Genomic DNA, 24,402 nt, shown 5'->3' with positions numbered 1-24,402 from the left:
CAGTTGCAGCTTTCTACTATCTGCTTTTACTATTGAAATCACTACCTAATTTTTATATATATTCATCAGGTTTTATGCTAATTCCACCCAATCGACGCACCTGCTAACCAACACATGTTATATTGATCCCAACCTCCTCCTTCCCCCTCCCAATGATAATCAAATCCTGGATATTACTGCTGCAAAACAAATTGTAAGAACTCACTCTATTGTGCCCGCATTTCATTCAACAATTACTATATTATATACTGTTCCTATGTCTGCTTAATAGGAACTTGGCACAGCATGGATTAGAGGCTCTGCTAAAATAGACTTCACAGATTATAAAATGTACCGTATGACATGTCCTCATTATGAAGCACCTCATTATTCCACACATGCAATACGAACATTCTGTCAGCATTGCGAACATCCTGTTCAACTATTGCCCAGGTTTTTACACACTCTTCCACTATTTTTAAATGCTCAAACTCATGATCCCACCAATTTCATCTTTCTATAACAATTATCACTTTTCCCTTTGTAGAGCATATATTTCAATTTTTCTTTCTGATGCAACTAGTTCGCTGTATGCAACAGCCATGGATATTGAAGCTGAGAAATTGCTTGAATATTCAACTGCTGAACTTTATCATGCACACCACCAAGTAATTTTTTATTCCTTTTATCCACACAAACAATTTTTTCCCCTCCTTTTCCATTCTAACCGTTATCATTATTCTTTCTTCTTCGACTGTCAAACAGAATACGAACATTATCAACCTCGTTGAACAGAAATTACACAGAAGAACAATTATTTGCTGCATTCAACCTCTTCCTCCATCAATCACGCTGTCTCAAGCACCTGCATTCAACATTGTAACTTCGTACTTTTTAGAGGATCTATTAGGCGTTAATCAACTGAACTTTCACAGCCTAACCATTCAAGATAAAAACTAAACTTGCTTGCTTTACATTTTTACAATGACTGTATAATTACACTTTCTTTCCAGTACAACTGCTTTTTCGCTTTTATTCCTGTGTAATATACCTCCATTTTCTACCGCTAATCTTCATTCTCGCGAATATCACTAACTAAACATTAACTGGGCATGTATACCACCGCGCAAAGCGCGGTGTTACCACCTAGTACATCCATATAGACCCATATCTATGCATTCAGGAAAGGACAAGTTATAAACTATTAATGTTACAACACTGGACTCAACCCATTTGCATAGAAGCAAAAGATTTGAAAAAGTGGTAAGCCAAAACTATTTATACAAGAATACATAAACTAAAGAGTTTAAACTTGTCATACTATTTCTCCCACAAGTTGCAAAGCATACCAGAGGCAAAAAACTTGAAAGAGCTATCAATGAAAAAGCAAAGTTAACAAATCATAGAAGTTACCTTCCATGACATCATATAGAAAAGAGAAACACTAGAGGAGGTAAACAAGTATTTCATCATCAATTCAGATTTAATACATAAATATCGTAACCTATGCACTTGCAAAATATGAATTATTATTTCGAGGCGACTGTGGATTCAATCGAAAACAAATCAAGACCATGGTACGGTGCATGTTAGCAATGTAGAAGATCAATCGTTAAAACATAAGATAGTGTAGAATGCCTCAATTGTGCAAATGTCAGATCCATTCCCAAGTAACATTTTCCTATGACACAAATAAAAAATAATTCTTCCAGTTTCAAGGTCTTAAACAAAAATCTAACTATATATACACACATGAAATAGATATTTTTTAAATTTAATTGTTGTCCAAGGCAAATACACTATCAAAATTACATTGTTCAAGGATGTGGCAGCATTGTACATTGGATGCCTTGTGGAAGATTACATTGAATCAATTAAATAGGTGTAAAGATAGTAATTAATATGCATACCAATAGTAAACACACATGATATCTAAGACAACCTTTTGCTATTTTAAATGGCAGAATGATGGCATATCAAAGTTCATCGGGAGGCTAAAGTCAATAACTACAAAAGAGTACAAATGTCTCGTCAAGTTAGACCAAAAAGTAGTAACACATAATGGCCAATTATCAGATGATGTAGATGATATTGAGTAGGTATTTCACAAATGAAGTACAAAGAATGAAGAAAGTACCACAACATGAAGACAAAGAAGAAAGCTAAAACGTCAACAAAAAGAAAACAAACACTACAGAAGATGATGAAAATAAAGTATCGATCCTAGAAGATGACACAAAGTTATTTCAATATCTCAAACACTCAACAATCAAAGAAAATGCAAACCATGACAAAACTCTCAAGAAGAAGATAAAAAAGAAAGAGGGCTAAATAATGGTGATTGCTAGATGCATTTTCATATCATTGTGTATTTAATTGTTGGTTTCATATTGATGATTGTTTTCAAGAACAAACATTGACACTATGATATGATCAGAATTATTTATTATTATTCTTTCATTTATTAATGCGTGATACATTAACTTCTCATCAATTTTAGAAATAGTTGTCATCCATTCTAGAATCAAAAGCATGTTTCAAGAATGTCCTTAATTAAGAAATTAAGTCCATGTCATTAAGTGAGAAATTAAGACAAGTTTGCAGTTCAATTTCCTTATGTTCATGTGCTATAAAACATTCCAATTTTATAAAGAAAGTGCAAATATGAAAACCACGAAACTGCACATGCGACTCACGTGCAGCTATCTAGTAAATTAATAAGTGGGATCTTTATGCGTTGACATGAAACTGTCTTATTGATGATGGACCAACCACTAGGCAGGCCATGTCTGGTAGTTAGTCCAGTTCGACGTAAAATTTCTCGCCAGGGGATGAGGACGTAACATTCGATGTTGGCAACTGTTGAACAGTTGAAATTCATCAATAAAGTACTTGGCAACGTAATATATTATGCAAGAATATGAAACTAGGCACAATTGACTTGACTTTACATTCAGAAACAAAGATGAAATAATTTTATGGGATAATTTTAGAAACCTCCCTTGAGGTTTCTAACAATTTCACATAAATACCCTCTAATCTTAAGAATTATATTGACATCCCCTTGATTGACATGTTTAATAACAAAGTTAGCCTTCATCATAAAAATTAACCTCAAAAGTGAAGTAAAGTGCTGGCACACAATTTTCTTCCAATTTACCCTTCTTACTCTAGAAGAAAACAATTAATACTTTTGATGAAGAAAATGTCAATAAAAATACAAAAAAAATTGCCATCAATCTGATCCTCTTAGGACATCAATATATATATATATATATATATATATATATATATATATATATAAGATACACTTTTGGCCGTTAAGCCTGAGAAGAGCCGTTGGTAGTGCAACAGATCTTTTATACTAGCATATAAGGCTGGTGAAAATACAAAAAAAAAAAAAAATTCATGCCAACTTAACTAAAGATATTCTATAAACAAAGTCATCTGTAACCATCGTTAAGTAGTATAGAGGCACATTCATAAGTACAACATTTAATCTTCTAGAAAGTTTAAATTATTTCCATAACAAGCATTGGGTGCCATTAACATGATAAATAACAATCAATACTTAGAAAACTTGTAAGTAAGAGTAATAAACCAATAAAAGTTTTGATCTTTTACCTATAGTGATTTTGATGGATTCTAAGTTGTGGTATATTAGTCACCCTTTTGTACAAATCTCTCACCAAATGAAGTATCACGAGTGATTGAGCCTCTAGTTCGCTGATTTTTTTTCAAAGCTATTTTGATTTTTCTCAGATAATATTGTTATAGGTGCTACTTGGCATTTTAAGGATATATACCTACAACTTTTTGGAGCCAAGTAGTAGAAAAAAATTATATTTTAAAACAATTTCTTTTTCTCATATTTTCAATATTTTTTGGCACAAGTTTTTAAGGGCAATTTGGTCATTTGAAGGCTCCTGATGGTGACATTAGATCAAGTCTAATTGAAAGGGGAGGTCAATGTAATTTCTAATATTGGAAGGTAATTATGTGAAATTGTCAAAAACCTCAAGGGAGATTACTGAAATTATCCCTAATTTTATTTTGGGTAAAATACACTAAACTCCCTTGTGGTTTGGGTTATTATCATAAAGCCTCCTCATTGTTTGAAAACCCCCAAAGAACCCTCTCGTGATTTGAACTAATTTGGACAATGAATGGAAATCGTCTAATTTGACGGAAAATATGAAATTCCTATATTAACCTTGTTTCAATCTATACTAAAAGTTAGTTCAAGATTCACATAAGATTTTAAAAATTTTTTCACTTCATTTGAGAATAAAGAAACATCAAGTAGCTCCTTTGAAAATTTCAAAACTTATCATATTCTCCAAATTTCCACTTTTTCCTTCGACAACAGTAGAACAGCCACCAATTACCACATCCACCATTCAACTGAAAACCCATTCTCCTTCAACTCAGCCTCCATCACCGCATGCACCTCAATCGAGCCCATGTCCACTGGCGTCACAGCCGATAACACCCCTCCCAAACCATTATCCGAACCTAGAGTTGCAGCTGTAGCGGAAGCAAAAACTGAAGTTGAAGGTGCCTCCGGATCGAAGGAGGCTTTGGCGATAAGAAGCTCCGGTAGTACTGGTGTATGTAGACTGGAGGGTCTGAATTTGACTGGGAACTAGAAACTTCCGGTGAGGAACGAAGTTGAGGATCTTGAAAGGGATGCGAAATTGGGGAAAGTTGGTGAGGGGGTGGAAATGGATAAATTAATAGATTGCGACATTTTCCGGTGAGGTTTCACTAATTAAGGTGGCCGTTGATGGAGTTGAGCTTACGCCCGGAGATTGCAGGTGTGTGACGTAATAGCTAAAAATGGGAGAGACAAGGATGAAGAGAGTTAGGGTGGAGTCGAGCGTGTGAGTGTATGTTTTTTACTAATTTGGAGGGCGGAGAAAACGAGGTGAGGGAGGCACGAAGCTTTGAAGTTTCAGTCTAGAATTTGGGTGGAAATTGGGAAACTGTATTTGTGCCAAATTTCAGTTCAATGATAATAAAGTCCATCTGTATCACCGCAAATTGGAAATTGGGAAACTGTATTTGTGCCAAATGATAATAAAGTCCATCTGTATCACTGCCTGCAGTTCCAAGCCCGGCACTAAAACTTCAAACCCACCTGGTAGCGCCGGAGTAATATTACTGGGCAGAGAGTAAATTCACTAAAGGCGGTACTGGAGTAATATTATTGAGCAGAGAGTAAATTCATTGGAATTTGAGTAAATTCACTAAAGGCGGTACTGGAGTAATATTACTGAGCAGAGAGTAAATTCACTGGAATTTGGGTGAAGTTTCAATGCCATATTCCACATCCCAAACCCACCTGGTAGCGCCGGAGGAGGAGGATTTGTCCCGCCCAACAGCCCTCGAGTTTACAACTAAATTCATCTGCTACAGTGATGGAAGTGTACGAATCAATCTATCAATGGTAATTTTTGCTGCTTCAATTGCCATGGTAACTGCCTTCATCGTCATTTTCAACACCATTGGGTCTTAGATTTCATCTAAATTCATGAAATTTCTACTCCAGATGGTTCAGGAGAAAGAAGAAAAAGGAAGAACAAGGAAAAAAAGAAAAGAAAAGAAAACGTAAAATTATCACATTACCCTTGATGTATTGTTATCACACTCGCTTGTCAAACATGTGTAATTCACTTTCCGTCAAATTGGATGATTTCCGTCCATTGTCCAAATTAGTCTAAACCACGAGGGGGTTCTTTGGGGAGTTTTCAAACAATGATGAGGCTTTATGATAATAACCCAAACCACAAGGGGATTTAGTGTATTTTACCCTTTTATTTTGTATATGTGTGTCTAAATAGAGAAATCCTATTGTTTAATTTTAGTGTATAAGCCATTTAACAAGCCATTGGGTCTTGTCGGGGGTCAACTTGCACAAGGATTTTTCGCATTTCTCTATGCTGAATTTCCAAGTCTGTTTGGATTGAGGGATTTGGGTGGATTGGATTTCAAATCCTTCACCCAAATTCCCCAACTTGTTTGGATAACAAAGGAAAGATTTGGATTTGAAATCCATCCAAAATTTTTCTTGTTAAAATGGATAGAATTCAAATTTATCCAAAATACAGGTTATTTAAAGAGTAAATCTTATATACACTCACAGTGCATACACTATCACCGTTGGATCCATGACACATGTGCAAAAATTGAATTTCAAATTCAAATTTTGCATAATTGTCATTCATCCAATACTGACAGTGTATGCATTATCAATGTAGAAAAGATTAATCCATATTTAAAATCCCCTCTTTAACATTTCTTCTTCCCTCTCTTCTTTCCCTCTCAGAATATCATTTCAACTTTCAAGACTCAATGGAGAAAAAATTGGCTACCAGCTACCATTAATCATCTTATCATCGAATATAGTGACCATCTCTATTCAATATTGTTTGAGTCCTTGAGTACCATTTTGAGTAAGGAAAGGATTATTATTCGATGATAAGATGATAAGAACCACCATGGAAGGATTTGTATTTGCGTTGGTAAAATACACAGAGAATAAGAAAGACTTTTAGGCTTGGAGCTTAGGTTCAATCGTTCAAAATAGGGATGGCAATGGGGGAGGAGAGGGCCCTCGCCCCCCACCCTGCTGCCCACTAATTCCCCCCGCCCCTCGCGGGTGCCCCGCGGAGCTAATAAAAAGTTGTCAAATAATTTTTTTTATAATTAAATTTTAGCAAATAATCAAGTACTAAAATATCAATACATTATCAAATTATTATCCATTGTAATTTCATAATTGAAACCCATAAAAACAATCAAACAAGAGTTATTTGAATACAATCCAACATCATGAAACAAATATAATTGAAGTAGTCAAATTTTTACTTTTGACACAAATATAATTATTAAATCATTAATGTGTTTTTTTTTAGGAACAAAGTGTTATTGTGTTAAGTGTAATTAGGAATTTAGTATAAATGTATTAGTTAATTTAGTTTAACTAATCAATAATTTCGATTAGTAGACATGTATAATTATTAGTATAATTGATAATATCAATTATATTATATATACTAATATCCATTATATAATACATATAACTAATAATATCATTATTATAAATTTGTAACTAATTAAATTAAATATTATATATATAATTATATACATATATTTATTTATTTATTTATTATTTTTTAAGTGGTGGCGGGACAGAGGGTAGGGGGTATACCTGCCCTGTTTCTATACAGGGGGAAAAAATTTCCCCCGCCCTGCCCCACCCCACCCCACCCCACCACCTGCCTCAACCCCCGCCCTGTTAGCCTCCCGTAGGGCCGGTGCCTGCAGACACCTGTCCCAATTGCCATTTCTAATTCAAAATCCAATTGAGGAAGAAGGGAGAAAAAACCAAAAATTTGATTTCAACCCTTAAAACTTTCATTTTTTGTTTTTTACCCATTACTTTTGTTAACTATAAACTATCCCCATCTTATGATAAATGGCATCCAAACAATGTATTTTAAATTACAGTAAATTTTATATCTATTCATTTCAAATCTTTTCAAATTAAATCCTTCCTTGAATCAAAATCCACCGACCCAAACGGACCCAAAAAATTTGAGACCGAAATACTACACCAGGCACCAGCGAATTTTGAGGTTTGTCAAAATTATTTTATATTCCCTAATATCTAGTTCAGTAGATGTCAGTCCCCTATTTGGATTGCATAAGATTGTGTCAGAGCATTCTGTACTAGCACTCACCTTAAGAAACCCCCAACTCAACAAAGAGGGAAAAATACACACCTGACTAGGCAGAAAAATTTCGTAAAGGTTAAAAAAATCTTTTAATGACTTAATTCTTAGCCAAATTAATAATTGATTAATACAAGATATACTGTACATATTGAAATTTTGTTTAGTTTTATTTAATTTGAGTTTATTCTATATAATTTTGAGTTATAATTCATAACTGCATTCAGTATATGTATTAATCTCACCGATGTGGGTTGCCAGTAATCATATATAAAATAAATAAATAATATGTTAAATGACCTCTTTGGAGCCTATTTTGAGCTTTAGCTGATTTGACTTTTTCTTTTAGAAAAAAATTGCAAAACTTGATACTACTATTACAGATAGTTGTTTTGGTTTGAAATTACTTTTGGATGTATCTTAATTTCAACTTCGTAGACCCTTAGGTTTTCTTTTCCTGTATCAAATTTAAAGTCTAAACACCCAAAAAAATTAATTTAGTACATAATTGTTCTTAAAAGTATCCAATGTTTAATATTTTTATTTGCTACTCTCCAAAATAAGCACAAAAGCTAACCTTTTTTTTTTTTTTTGTAAGTGGGACTCTAGACTTTACGAATTGAAAGAGGTAGAGTGCGAGAATCGAATTAGAAACCTCTCAATCACCTGACTAATGTTCCTATCAATTGAATTTAGTTTTGAAAACATGTCTAACAATACATGAAATATGTAATTCTGTCTTCTTTTTATGATTGTTAGTTCACAAGGCACAATGTTATACAAGTTGGCAAGGTCGAACAAGTTTTGTTTTTTTAATCATTTTATGTAGTAGCTAAGGTTGAAATTTCAAAAATTAGAGATCTTGAATTTTAATCATCCTGTTTTCTCCCCATATCTTAAATCTCACCCCTCTGCCACTAGAAAAAAGCTTAAAGAAAAAGTCAAACAAGCTTTTAATCACAACTAAAAAGGGAAAGATTCATTTCATGACACAGTAAACAGCTTGGTTTTAAAACTCAGCCTGGTCGAACCGTTAATTAGGCCACTTTCTGGGCTGATCTAGACCTCAAACCCTGAAAGCTTTAAGAATCGATTTGTTTCATGAAAACTCGAAAAATCAGACAATAGACCGTCAAACTAGAAAATATTGGATCGGAATTTTTTTTCGAGAACTGTTTGGGTTCAATATTGGATGGAAAATTTAATGAATTGCCTCGATTCTTACCTTGTCTGCCCATGTACAAATCTATTTAGTTTTTTCATGTGGTTGGTTAATTTGCGAGCCAGCGTTCTTTTTCCATATTATTTCAAATTTGCCATTCAATTGCACTACCAACAATAAAATTATCAAAATACTATTTTTAAAAGCACCAAAAAACTAATTTTTTTCTTAAACATTGATTTTCTAACCTCTAACTTAATGTAAGAATTAATTTTTTTCTAAAGAGGCGAATAGCATCTTGACATTAATAAACAATACGTTTACTGGTTCTGCTAGGCATTAATTTTATGTAGGTCTTTTTGTATCTTTTAAATTTTCTTTGGATTAGCACTTTCCTCTTAAAAAGATAAATTGAAGAATTATTTAATGTATATTATCATTCCAAATATTTTCTCAATTGGATTTTTTTTTTATGTAAGCCACTTGACTACACATAAATATTTATGGCACTTATATTATAAAAGAAGTTATAACATATTTATGACATCATGGGTCAATTACAATTAACCCAATGGTTGTATTAATGATCTCCAACCCAATCTTTTTCCGGGTAGATGTCCAATCTGGGTTTCAAAACTTTGGTCAGCAGTTAATGTGAGCAATTGCTTCTTCCGAGTGTCCTTTTATGGGTCTTTCTAATGAATTTACCATGTAAATGTACAAAACAAGAGTTATTACTATCCCTTCTATTTGTACTCATCACTTTTGACTTTAATTTGCTAAAAAAATGACAGCTAAATTCTATCTTTAACAAGTGTCATCTGGGTACTCTTTAGATAGATCTTTCTTGTATAGATCATAAAATAGCTTTCGCACGTAATAAATATTTATCTCACAGTCGATTACATTACCTTAATATAGTCAATGGTTTATTGGTAAAACCAAATAAGTAATATTTTCTAAAATATCAATTTTCTATGTGGATCATTTAACAGAAGGAATAAAAGTCAATTGGGTTAGTAGATGGATGCCACTCAAGCAAAAGTAGTAGGAGAGAGGCGTCTGAACATATTTCATAATCGATATTATGTTAGTGTATAATTTGAGCATCCCATGTCATTTAGCAAGAAATTCGTAATAAGGTCAACTCAAATGATTTGAGTATCTCATAATTATTCCGGATAAAATTCAGTTGAATCTATGCCAAGAAATGTTTCTCGCACTCAAGGTTTATTTCCTTCACATGGAGTGCAAAAAATCACTTTGAGATTGGAGTGCATTGACCATTCTGATTATTTTTAACTTTTTTCATACTATTCTACATAAAAATGAAACTCTATAATTTGCATATTTGAATTGGAAGTAAAAAAAAAAAAAAAAGACCACCAGCAGCGTGTGGTGGGGGTAATTGTTGCACAATTGTTTAAGGCAGACATTAAAGTTGGTCTTGGACTATAACCAAAAGAAAATTAAATAAAAGATGAACAATAAGCATATAGAAAAAGGCATTTCATAAATGACTCAAATTTTATTAGTGATAACTCAATCATAGCTAATTAAATGAACTTCCAATATGGTAATGCGGCTTAAATTCTTAAGGTTGATATTGGAGAGTTTTCACTAGTCCCTCTTTTGATGTAATGAGAAGAAGATAAAATTACAACCAATTTAGTGGACGCTTGATAACTACCTTGATAACTACTAACAGCAGCAAAAAACTGACAATTTTGAGCAAATGATCAGTAGTTTTGTTGCTCTTGAATAGAAATTACCACCAATTTAGTGGTCGCTTTAGCAACAAGAATATGTAATTAAAGTTCGTCTCCATCATTACACTTTCTAACAAAATTGCAAGGTCAAAACTTTGAATGGCTCTTGATGGTCCTTGCTTCTTTCAATTCAATGCATATTCAGTGACATATGCAGAAATGTAAGATGATTTTTTATTTTAATTTGATTAAAACCTAATCAAAGTTTGTATGCATCTTCATGCAATATATGGTACGGGTTTTTGCTGAATTTCTCTGTATGTATAAAAGCTAGCTTCATGTTAAGTAGTAATCCAACCAGATCAAAGTTTTAGCTCATTAATATCTGAAGCATTTGATTTAGGTAAAATGGGAAAACGTATTCAACTTATTTTGGTTTTCTTGCACTATCAAATGGTCTTTTCTTCATCTCCCACCAATGCAAGCCATTTATGCCTTAGTGACCAGAGCCAGTTCTTGTTGCAATTCAAGAAAAGCATTGATATAGACAACACAGCTTCTTCAGGCTGTGATTCCAATGGTGTGCCTTCTTATCCGAGGACGAAATCTTGGAACAGAAGGACAGATTGCTGTAGGTGGGATGGAGTAACATGTAATGAGCTAAGTGGTGAAGTTATTGGCCTGGATCTTAGCTGCAGCCCGCTTCATGGGGTAATCAATTCCAACAGCAGCCTCTTTCAGCTTTCTTACCTCAAATGTCTCAGCCTTGCTCACAATGATTTCTCTTCTTCACTGATTTCCAGTAAGTTTGGTGGGCTTTCGAGTTCGACACACCTCAATCTCTCCAGCTCTGGATTTTCAGGTCAACTTCCATCTGAATTCTTGAGCTTCTCCAATTTAGTCACCCTTGATCTCTCACAGCCTTTGCAATATATTAGAATCCAACCGCCTGTTTTTAAGTTGCTTCTTCGAAACTTAACACGGTTAAGAGAAGCTTTTATTTACAGAGGTAGATATTACTTCAGTAATTCCAAGTAATCTGTCAGCTTCATTAACAATTCTGAACCTTGGTAGCACAAATTTGTATGGCAAATGCCAGGCCAGCTGACATTTTCGAACTACCAAACTTGGTAAGAGTTGAGTTGACTAACAACCATGACCTTTATGGTTACTTGTCAGATGTGAAATGGAACACCACCACCAGCACGCTGAGTTATCTAGCTCTTTCTGAAAGCGGTTTTTCTGGAGAAATACCAGAATCCATTGGATATTTGAAATTCTTAAGCTATTAGATCTCTCATCCTGCAACTTTTGGGGTCCTATACCTGAATCTCTTGGGAATCTCACCAAAATGAATTATTTGATGCTTAATTTTAATAATTTGAGTGGCCAGGTACCCTCCGGACTTGGAAATCTTGAGCAACTCATTTTCTTAGACTTTTCATGGTATAGTCTTGAAGGCCAAATGCCCCAATAGTTTCAGCAATTTCAACAATATGCAGAAATTATCTGTAGGTACTAACTATTTCAGTGGTTTTTTTCCTGCTTCAGTGATCAACTTGACAAATCTTGAGGGTTTAGATTTGTCATAGAATTCCTTTACAGGTCCAATACCCTCCCACAATGTTACCGGATTGCAAGACCTAGCTTTACTCATGTTGGGAAGCAATTTCTTGACCGGTGCAGTACCCTCTTAGGTGTTTAGCCTTCCCTCATTGATATTTTTAGACCTTGAATCCAATCAACTTACTGGCCAACTCTATGATTTCCAGTATCAGTCAATACAGAGAATTTATCTGAGTGGAAATAAGCTGGATGGTCCTGTTCCAAAATCAGTTTCAAAACTTGTAAATCTAGCACTGCTTGATCTGTCATCAAACAATTTCGGCGGTGTTGTGCAGGCTAGCATGTTTTCAAACTGCAACCAGCTTCAAACTTTTGATCTTTCTAACAATAACATTTTGCTGATCACTGATGGTGTTAATTCTACCTTGCCTCAATCTGTTGCATTTCTGTTTTTGTCCTCTTGTGGAATCAAAGATTTGGATTTCTTAGTGCCTGCAAATAACCTATATAAGCTAGATCCTTCAGAGAATTTGCTCCATGGTGATATATTTTCAGATAAAAAAGGGTATAACTGGAGTCAGCGTTTGTTCTATTTGAATCTCTCCTACAACTCTCTAATTGATCTGAGCCAAATTCCACTCCCAAATCTGCTTTATCTAGATCTTAGTTCATGTTTGTTGCAAGGGCCTGTGGTTATTCCACCTGCCAGCGTACAGGTCTTCATGATTCCAGATAACTATCTTACTGGAGAATCCCATCATCAATATGCAAATTAAGCTCACTCGCTATTCTTGATTTGTCGAACAACAACTTGAGTGGCAGAATTCCTCTATGTTTGGGGAACATGAGCATGGACCTCTCCGTGTTAGATATGCACAAAAATCACTTTCATGGGAACATTCCAGCAACTTTTCCAGTAGGAAACAAACTGAGTACTCTGAATTTGCGTGACAATCAATTAGAAGGAGCACTGCCAAATTCTCTTTCGAATTGTAAAGAATTGAAAGTTCTCGATCTTGGAAACAACAACTTTAGATGGTTGGGAACTCTTCCAAAGTTGCAGGTACTAAGCTTGAGATCCAACAATTTGCAAGGCAACATAAGAGTTCAAAAACTGTCATTCTCTTCCCTGAGAATCCTTGACCTTTCAAACAATAACTTCACTGGGAGTTTGCCGGCAAGACTCTTCAACAATCTCAGAGGTATGATGAGAATAGATGGAACTACAGCACAGTTGAACTACATGGGGAATAACCTTTATAAAGATTCTGTAGTGGTGATAATTTTTTTAAGGGCTGGAACTTCAAATGTTGAGAATTCTGTCCGTCTTCACAACCATTGATCTCTCAAGTAACAACTTCCAGGGGCAGATCCCACAAGTCATTGGAGATCTCATCGCACTTCGAGGGCTAAACTTATCTCATAACAGCCTTCAAGGTCAAATCTCAGAAGCATGGCCAAATTTAACTGTTCTTGAATCATTAGACCTGCCGGGGAACAAACTCGATGGGGATATTTCCCAGCAACCTGCTGCTTTGTCTTATCTTTCAGTTTTCAATGTATCTCACAACCATCTTGTTGGTAACATACCTAGAGGAAAGCAGTTTGGTACATTTGATAACCGTTGTTACACTGGAAACAGCGGATTATGTGGATTTCCTCTGTCAGAAAGTTGTGGAACTAATGAGTTGTCACAGCCAGTACCGCAACCGGAACTGGATCAAGAAGATAATGAGGAAATTTTCAGTGGATTTACTTGGACAGCTGTTTTAATCGGTTGTCGTTGTGGAATGGTGATTGGAACAATCATAGGATGCTTCATTTTCTTAACCGGAAAACCAAAATGGTTCAATAAAATTGTACAAGAAGCAGCCTCCAAATTGGTTAGAAAGAAATGGCCCAAGTTTGTGACTTTTGTGATTTAGTATTCCTTCTTTTTTTTTTGTGTGTTCAAGTCAAATGGTACATTGAAGCTGACCAAAGTTGTAACATATTCATAGTTCATACTACTCAACCTGATGAGTTGGTAAGAGCAGAGAAAGTGCCTGTACAAATGAGAAATGGCAAAATCAAAGTTATAAAAATGATTGGTCTGGTGAATTATGAACTTTCCTGTAATGTAATTGAATAGAATTAAAGGTATCACCATTTGAACTATTTAGACTTGATATTTTACTTTCCATGTATCCTTGAGAATCTTTGTATTTTTTACAAAGTAAAACAAGAAACACCTATGATCAAATTCGATATCCATGTGCAAGAACATTCCATCCCAAAGTAGAAATAAGCTAGCCCAAAATTTGGGAAAAAGTGTTGCATTTTGTTTGACTACTAAAGGGCACGTTCTTTGCAGGTAGAGGGAGATCATTTGATTTGACCATTATTTTTATGGATCTTCTTCTAAGCTATATAGTATAGTCGGATGGAGCTTGAAGGAGCATTCGACACACCTCTATAACATATGGTCCTTTTCTCGCGACAGTATGTCGAAATTATTATTCATCTTTGGCCTTTATTTTGGATTGAAAGGATGACTGGATAAAAAAGCATAAGAAGAATTTGAAAAAGAAGCAAAGTAGAAACCTAAAACATATATTTTTTTGAATATAAAACTGTCACATTCAAACATAAATTGTAGGAAAAGCAGTAAAACATATGCAATAAATATTGATTATTAATAGTTCAATTTTTCTATTGTTTAATCCTCTTGTTCATTTCTCTGTTTCGAGCCATTTTGTAGTTTTTAGAACTTATATCGAAACACCATCTTTAATTTTGAACGAGGGACTCCTACCATTGCGAGTGCAATAGCAGGGTATGCTAGACTAGATCTAAGCTTTCCAATTTAAAAATAAAACAAAAAATTTATTGTTTGAAATTTTGAATTGGACGGCTCAGATCTGACCATCAATGGTGGATTGCAGTGGCCAGTCCATTGGCAACTGTAGAAACCCTGTATCCTTCCAACTTTGTTATCCGCCTTGTTCATTGAGTAGTACGTTTAAAGCTAAACATATGCATATTCCAAGCTTCTTTCACATTCATATGCTACATTATCGAAATTGTGCAACATAGATTCTTTCGACTGAAATCATGAAATTGTTTACATCAGGGGATCATAAGTTGTTAAGCAAGAAGTTTGAGCATACTCCTTAACAAGTTCTACTGTCATTTGTACAGGCAAGGCCTACTGTCATTTATTCTGACAAGGAGCAGAATAAATATGAATCATAATATCAAAAAACTGCAATCAGGATATCTTTGCATAAAAATTGTAGTCATGTGCTCATTATTGTGCCTAGAAAATTATGGATTTAGAGACAACAAAATTATGGATTGATCCATAAACACACGTACAGTTTTTGCACCTCCGAAGCTACTGTCAACACTTAGCAATTAAGTACAACCTTGGCTTGTCAAGCTTCCAGTCTTGTCAACTCCATCTGCTATAACCTTAAAGATTTTCCTTCCCCATTAGGCCATAAGCTACTTTCCCTGGACAAATCACATAAGTTGATCAGCTAAAGTAGAAAAAAATATTGATTTGGCAAGAGCTGATGCAGTTGCAATGGACCAAAAAATAAAGTACTAAAATTAACCAACAAATCAAGAAGCATAAGATGTTTGATACCCTTAATGCTGAAGTCTCTCTTGGTGCCTTCACTTAATTAAGGTCAAAGATTGCTGCAGATTCTGAAGCACTTCGATCAAGTTGTCCCTTATGTTAGGCTTTGCATTCAAAATCATCAAATTTATGGATGTCACATAAAGCATCTTATTCCACACAAAATTGTGTTTGATACGTCTGCTTGGTATTGAACCTCCACAATAAGCCTGAAACGAAATGACATGCTTAGCTATGCTTCAAACCGACAAAATGTCAACACTTCATTGAAGAGAAAATAAGGACATGAGGCAGCCAAAAAAGTTATTCCATAACAACTGAAATACTAGCATTCATGATACTTATGACATGTGAGATTGGAAAAGAATCTGTCCAACTCAAGTGGAAACTGGAAAAGAATAATAAAACTGGCAGATTTCACACCACATGTTCCCTTTTCAAGAGATTAAACAATTGGAATTCGCACAATTTGCACAATATATAGCTGAAACTGTACTTTATTTTATTCTTGTAAAATTGTTCTCAAGAAAGACTGCTGAAAGTCACAGCATTTCAAGTTTTTAATGCATTATAAAAGCTCTTTTTCATTTGTTCAATAAAAAACTGAGCTAAAATTTTGGAACATGGTTCCATGCTGAAATTTACAGTGCTTGAAGTTTGAAAACAACTTCAAACTCAATTTAAGAATCTTTCCTATCTTCCCCCTTCTCCCTTCCAGTTTTTTCCAGTTACAGAAATGCCCTCATTCCACAACGTTTATTTCTTCTCTTAGACTTATTCTGTAGATTTGAATTTTCTATATGTTTTGCCATCTCTGATGGATAAAAGTAAAACTCACTTAGGATCTGATTCTGTTTTATTCAAAAGGGACTACATAGACATGCAAATGCAACACACCAGCAGGATCAGATGCAAAGACTCAGGAGTTTACAGTAAAAATGTCAAGCTTTTGTGAAAGACACAGGCATGTTAGTGTGACATCTCATGTTCCTCATGCAAAAACAATAGAAACTGGAGAAGATTTTCAACTCGAAAACTCATAAGCATCAGGAAACAATTAAAAAGATTGCTATGTCATGTGCAAGAGAATTACCCAGACAACTTATCTAAAGCTGCAACTTCTTTCAGCAGAATTTCCCGCTAAGAAGCTGTCAAATTCCTTCCTTTTTGACGTTTTAAGATATCTCAAACTCTTCCATTATGTTCAACTCCTCAAAGAAAAAGTCTTCTATTTCCATCTGCAATGGAACAGAATACTGAAATTGTTAACAACAAAGCTTATCAATCAAACTATCAATGAAGGTTCACTTTTAGGGGATATATTGGAGCACAACAACTTTAACCTCTTCAGAAAGCACGCCACTCAAGCTAGCTTGTAGAAAAGCCAGTGGTATACGACAAGACCTATTTTGTATTCTGCCGACATTACCATAACCGTGCTTTGTAAATGAAGAGCTATGCAAAATTACAATGGCAAAAGTCACTTTAAAGAAACTAAAACAAAGATGTCAAAACAACATGTTCCCAGTTGAAAGTCTTAAGTTCCCAAATGCTTCATATATTAAAGCTAACATTTGACCTCAAGGTAACTGATTCTCACAAAAATGTCACGAGACAAAAGATTCTGATGCACGAATAATTTGCTAAACTCTAGTACTTGCATGACTAGAAGTATGTGGTAAAGTTTCAATCCAAAATCAAGATGATTACCTGAAATACAAATCTTAATGACTGATGAAGATCTTGAGGCCTTCAATCCCTTGCTCCTCAATGTCCCTGACTGACTCTTCTGTGGAAAGGCCACAACGTTGCACTTGAATCATCAGCAAGGTAGGAATTTCCCCAAAAGAGAATGGAACTGCCTCAAGTTCTTTGCAGTGTCGCAAAAATAATTGCTGAAGGTTGGGAAGGTGATCGCAAGTGGCATTCCACTCAACAACATTCAGAGAATCTAACTTCAAGAATTTCAACTTTAGGAACTCCCCTTCCCTCATGTCCCATATCCGGCCCTCAAAGGCATTAGAAAGTAATTTGAGAACCTCAAGGCTCTGTAGTCTCCCGATAGCAGACATACGTTTCCATGGCAGGCGAAGCCTAGACAAAGTCAATTTTTTTAAATTCAGGGGGAAGCTCAATTCTCCCTGATTAAGGGCCCTACCAGAGATGTTGAGTGATTCAAGCTGATTTAGAATGTCAAATTGTGGAAATTGATCACATCCCATAGGAGAACTCGGAGATTCAAAAACGATGCATCTTAACCTGTGAAGATTGGGAAATCTCCTCAGTATCTTCAATGTCTCCTTCCCTCCAGAAAGAGCTGGTGTGGAAAGAGTTACTAAGTTATCCAATACCAAGGAACTTTCAAGCTGGTCGTCTTGCAAATCGAACATTGCACAACTAGTTACATGAACATGTGTTAACATTCTCATGCTCCAAATAATAACAGGTAACACAACCATACCTTTTAATCCCTTCACAACAAACGTCTCTAGTTTCCAGAGGCTGGCTATTGATGGTGGAATAGAATCCAGATCCCCACTGACTGCTAAGTACCTTAGTTGAACTAATAAATCAAATCCAATGGGAAAGAACATCCCCATATTGATGGATTCCAAATCCAACACCCTGAGAAGTTTAAAATTTTGAAAAATGAATGTGATATCATATGGGCATCTGGGATACCTATCAGCAATTGCAGAAAATAGCAGAGACCTTGTTCTTGGACCAGAAGGTTTTGATTTGATGAAATGCCTCCGCTCCAAACAAATGCAAAGCCGATGTCTTTCATATATTAATGGTTTTGAAGGGTAATAATGATCAAAATCAACATCATCATCTAAACCATCAAAAGAAGCAAATGGTTCATCACGCTTGGTAATTGGCTGGAGAAACATTTCTTCCTTAGATCTTGACAGGCACAAATCATGTAGCATGTCATGAACTCGACATGTTTTGACCCCACCTATGGATCTTCTTTTAGAAACCAGTACAAGGCTTCGACCGACTAAGTCCATTAGGTAATCCTCTCCAAGATCCTCTAAGCTTTTCTCTTCGCTTTTCTTAATAAAACCTTCAGAAACCCACAACCGTATCAACTTGCGCACAGAGATATCTTTGTCCTCCAGGAATGCTCCGAAATAAAGGAAGCATGCTTTCAAATTGTATGGCAACTGCTCATAACTCAGCTCTAGGATTTCCTTGCACTGGGTTTGTGGATCATCTATTAACCTTCTGCTCAAACTGTCAACAATTTGTTTCCACAAGTCTGGTTTCTTTTCGGTCCTTTCAAGGAGACCAGCTACTGCAACCACAGAAAGAGGTAGTCCTTTACATTGTTGAGCAATTTCCTTTCCAACTCCAAGCAATTCTGTTGGGCAACCTTTTCCATGAAAACTCTTCAGTTGTAGTAAGCTCCAACTTTCATCATCAGTGAGGAGACGAAGAAGATAAGGATCACTATTAGGTTTAGCATTCAAGGCCACATTCTGGATACGACTTGTTATTAGAAGTCTGCTACCATTTTTATCATCTGGGAATGATCTTTCCAAGTCATCCCATGCCTCTGTGCTCCACATGTCATCCATAACTATGAGATACCTTCTTCCTTTTAATTGCTGATACAACTCCAGATCTAAATCTTCATCAGTCATTTTATGAATGTAGTCAGTAAGCCCACTAATGTTGCTTAATATGTCGAGCAACACCTGCCTTTTACTATATACTTGCGAGATACAGCACCATGCACGAATGTGGAAGTGATAAGTAACTCTAGAATCATTGTACAACTTCTTGGCCAAAGTTGTCTTACCTATTCCTGGCATACCCACAAGAGAAACCATATCTTGTTGCAAGGATCCTTTTATAAGCCGATCAATTATCACTTCTTCCTGATCACTGAGACTTACCACCACTTCATCAGGTTCTGGGGCACTAACTTGTGATATCATATGGGCTGAACTTCTGGTGACATTATGGGGTATGCCATCACAAGTCTTCTTCTGGTAACTTTTGACTGCCTCCATCTTAATATGGCTAATATCTTCTAAGAGAGAGTCAAGCCATAACAGATGTTGTAAGTGATCACCAATGCCAACCTCGATTGAGTCAATGACGTATTCCACCTTGTATGCCACCTCTGTAATGCGTTCACCAAGACCTTTCAGTTCTTGATGTTGAGTTCTTTCCTTTACTCTATCATTGAGGAAAGATCTAAAGAACTCCATATCCCCCTGGATTCTTTCAATTTGATTCTTCACAGTTGCAATTGACTTAGATTTATGGGTTTGCAGCTCCTTAAGGTTTCTCAACAGAAAATCAACACACCCCAATCCATTGGTCTTGGGGAAACATGATCCTTGAACTTGGGGATAAAGCTCTCTCAGCTTTGCCTTGTTAACTTTAATCTGATCTAACAACTCTGAAAGTGTAAGGTACATTCTTTCGATCAACTCTTCAGCGATTTTGTTGGTTAGAAATGAGTGATAGAGATATATTATCCTTTTAGCCACAGCTTCAATGTTTGTTAAGATGAATTCCAAATGGTCTGAACTCTCCTTTGGTACATTTGCGACAAATGTCATAAGCAACTTCAGGCCCTCACGAACAGATTCAATTCGATCTTTTGCAAGGGACAGCAAATTTGCATTACCATTCAGTATCTCCAAAAGATAAAAGTCTGCCTTGAGAACCAAAATCTTTAAAAGCAGTAGCAATAGTGATTCCCTCATCCTTTTCTCTGTGATTTCTTTGGCAGAAAAGGATTGCAAGACAGATTGTAGCTCCCTAGGAACTTCTTCAACCAGTGATAAGTTCTGTTTGCAAAGTATTGTCCTGACCTTGGGTAGATCTTTCGAAAAGCTTCTCAAGTTTTTTAGTCCCTTGTCAAGTGATGTAATGCAAGACTTCCAATCCCAATATGGGTTGTCGATAAAGCTTGTATTTCGTGGTCCTTTGAGGAAATGTTCTGCTTTCAGAAGCCAAATCTTTTCCTCGAGGAGTCTAATCTTAGCAACCTCAACCTTAGGAGAATGTGCACATACTCCATCAAGTGAGTTACTTAGAGAAGCAGCCTCCCTAATAACTGCTTTAATTTCTGTCAGGAAAGTTTCCACCTCGTTACAGGGCTTCTCTGGTTGGCTGATAACAAGTTCTATCAAGTACTTCAGCTCATCAGCAACACCAAGTGCCCCTTCCTCGTGGAGGAGGAGATAACTGAGAAAACCAGTTACCTTATTCCTAGTTATTTGGCCAGGCTGAATTTGGTTGACAGCTCTAAGAAGCTTCAGATTCATTTCTAGAAATTCTGCAGTTGAAAGGTCAATCTCCTGTTGCAAATTCAAAATCCCAATGATCGTCCTTCTTTTCTCATCAGTGTCCACTTCCTTGAACCAGTAAAGGCAAGAGAGGTTTGCTAAGCGAATGGCCACAGAAGCTACATGCTTTATCAAACTATCAAGTATGTGACTAGGAAGGAATTGTTTCATAAATGATTCAGGATCTGATGCCCACATCGCTGCATCTAATTCACGCACCTTAAGTTCAGCTAAGGTACAGAAACAAACTACCACACATTGAAGGAAAGTTCCAAATGACCTTAGCTTAACTTGAAAGGCTAAAAGTGGTGCATGAAGATCTGTATCAACAGTGTCCAGGAAAGCCTTAAGACTGCTTGCTAGAGTAAAAACAGAATCTATCCAGAATGGATACTCAGGCAGGTGAGAGGGTAATTCAAACTTACCGGTGAGCAAAATGCGATTAGCTTCTCCAATTTCTGGCTTCATGCGCTCAACCCTTTGTTGTGAGTGGCGAAGGAAATCCATCAATCTCGAAGGGCTTTTGGAAATGTAATTCTTTTCACGAGCAAGCCTGATGTCCTTGGCAATCTCAGACAGCGCTATACCAACTTTATTGAGCAAAGGTCTAAAAGACAGCTTAGCCCAGAAGGAAACATAATGCTCGAATGCCAACAGAAATGGCACCTCCATTTGAAGTCGATCAATAAGAGCAGCCAGAGCATCATACAACACATCATCCTCTACCTCGCTCGAATCCTGCACAATCATCCTCTTAACTCTAGCCAAAAGCCGTAGAGATCCATGTTGATGCTGCTGATCATGATGTTGCTTAAGTCTCACACTCTGCAACTGGTCTTGGAGATCTTGCAAGGCAGGACCAAGATTATCATGATATTCAGCCATCATTCAATCCTCAGCAGCAACAGAGACAAAAATGGGGGCCAATCACTTTGAAATCAAAACCGATTAGTCTGTATTTTGCTTCTCAGATTATAATAATATTCTCAAGTATACAAGTACCTTATAGTATATACGAATCAAAGTCAGCATTTAACTGACAATCCAGGAGAGAAATTTTAGTATTTTGCTTCTCTTATACAGTAATATTAGTAGTATTTTGATAATCCATGGACATAAAAGTCAGCATTCGGCAAACCACGCACAAGAATTTCTCAACTCTTTTACAATTTACATTCATTTTCCTCTTTGTGAAGCTGTTCACACGCAAAAGGCAAAGAATAGGCTTCCGCGTTATTTGGTGCGGCAAAAATGAAACCATTAGGAATGAGTTGACTTGCCGGACAGTCCTACGGTGCGGATTTCGTTAGGTGACTTGCAATAAAATATTGAGAGTTGCTGGGAACATCCGATTTTCTTTTCTTTTGTGATAGTTTAGAGCCTTTTGCGATCCTTTTTGGTGAATTAAATAACTCATTCAAAGGTATATGTAACTTTTCCAACTAAATCCGTAAGATTTTCATGTAAAATGGTAAGTTTTAAGTACTTAAGAAAATTTACCTTTTTAATACTGAATCTTACCATTTATGTAATGAAATTTACTTAATTTACCTTTTTAATATTGAATCTTATCATTTATGTAATGAAATTTACTATACTTTTTGTCAAACTTACTCACTTTAGCAATAGGTAGATTTCTGATGTAAATTGCTCCCTCCGTTTTATTGAAAGTATCATACTTTTCTTTTTTGATTGTTTCAAAATATTTATCATGTTTGATATTTCTAACTACTTTATACTCTGAAATTTCCTTTATATCCTTCATTAATTATGTATAAAGACAAATGTGATGGGATTGCTTTCTACTTCTTACTTTTGACTAGCACATGATTAAGGGCAATAGTGGAATAAAAGGAAAATTTTTTTGATAGAGTGTACTATGCATAAAAAGTACATATCCCAAAAAATAACTAAATATACGAGACCGAGGGAGTAGTAAGTTTGTCCAATAAAGTAGTAAATTTCAAAAGTTATATTTTTATTAGTAAAACTTCCTATTTATCTAACAAAACTTACTATTATTTTGATTAAACTTACAAATTTAGCTATATGTAAGTTTTTCAAGTAAAATAGTAAGTTTGTACAATAAAAAAATAAATTAAAAAAATTACCACTTATTTAGACAAATTTACCAATTATCTAATAAAACTTACTAAGTTCAAATAAAATGGCAAGTTCAAATTGATCTCATTAAACTTACTAAATCTAGTTGTATGTAAGTTTTTCAAATAAAATGGTAAGTTCAAACAAAAAAGTAATAAATTTTAATCATCCATATAAGATATTTGATCGTCCTTTTTATTTCAATTTATTTTAATTTTTTTTTTAAGCATAAAGCTTCTCTCATCCAGATGATAATTACTGCTGTGAGCCTAGTTCTCATGCCCGTTATTTTGCTTAATAGTTACTTCATGCAGTCTCGTGCTCCGCGGATTATCTCCCGACTCCAAGCATCCTTTTACCAAGTCATGGTTTCTCACTTCTCAGTTCTCACCCCCCATTTTTGTGGGGAAGAAATTCATCTTCATTTTCCGCTGCACATAATCCCGTTTGGACAGCCATCCGAAAAATTGCATCGTTTTCCGCGATCACATTTTCCTATTAGAGCATCCACAGTGGTTTACATTCTTTAGAGTGTAATCCACATGTCAGTTCTCACCCCCCATTTTTGTAGGGAAGAAATTCATCTTCATTTTCCGCTGCACATAACCCCGTTTGGACAGCCATCATTCGCCGAAAAATTACATCGTTTTCCGCGATCACATTTCCCTATTAGAGCATCCACAATGGTTTACATTCTTTAGAGTGTAATCCACATGTCACGTCAGCATTCCACTTTCTCTTCTTTTATTACACTTCCACTCACAATAGATTACACTCCAAAAGGTGTAATAGTATGAGTTCACAATTAAATCAAATATTTATTTTAATAATGCATGACTCATATCCCATAAATAAATAAAGTAATTTTTAAAAATAATTTGTTATTTTTAAAAATAAAGTATTAACTTTCATTAAATTTTTTACCTTTTGAATTTTTTATTTTCTAAAAATGATATTATTGATTTTTAAGTTTGAACAATATATCTTTTTCTATCTCTCAAAAATTATTTTGTGTTTTTTTGAAACATAATTATGCAGAAAATTAAACAAATATTTGATACCTCAAATGTGAAGATATCATAATAATCCATACTTAATTAATAATTTTGGAATTTGGAAATGGGTAATTTTGGGTAATTTGGAAAATTTGGGGGGTTTTGATTTTGTGAGGATGATGAATTTTCTATATTTGGAGCATTTAACATATTTG

The 24,402-nt window shown here is 35.2% G+C and overlaps 1 protein-coding gene and 1 pseudogene across 1 annotated transcript; one reads left to right on the top strand and one right to left on the bottom strand.

Moving 5' to 3' along the window:
- Window positions 1-11,039: 11,039 nt before the first annotated feature.
- On the top strand, window positions 11,040-15,386 carry LOC113718055 (receptor-like protein Cf-9 homolog; annotated as a pseudogene).
- Window positions 15,215-22,243, bottom strand: LOC113717954 (putative late blight resistance protein homolog R1B-17). Its single transcript, XM_027242813.2, has 4 exons — window positions 17,488-22,243; window positions 16,871-17,015; window positions 15,784-15,986; window positions 15,215-15,647 (listed from the first exon to the last, which is right to left on the bottom strand). The coding sequence occupies exon 1, from the start codon at window positions 21,975-21,977 to the stop codon at window positions 17,502-17,504; it is 4,476 nt and encodes a 1,491-aa protein (XP_027098614.2). The 5' UTR covers window positions 21,978-22,243; the 3' UTR covers window positions 15,215-15,647; window positions 15,784-15,986; window positions 16,871-17,015; window positions 17,488-17,501.
- Window positions 22,244-24,402: the final 2,159 nt, after the last annotated feature.

This window comes from Coffea arabica, chromosome 11e (genome assembly GCF_036785885.1).
Source record: "Coffea arabica cultivar ET-39 chromosome 11e, Coffea Arabica ET-39 HiFi, whole genome shotgun sequence".
NCBI classification, from domain to species: domain Eukaryota; kingdom Viridiplantae; phylum Streptophyta; class Magnoliopsida; order Gentianales; family Rubiaceae; genus Coffea; species Coffea arabica.
The sequence above is the reverse complement of the archived record's forward strand: the minus strand, read 5'-3'. Positions and strand labels throughout refer to the sequence as shown.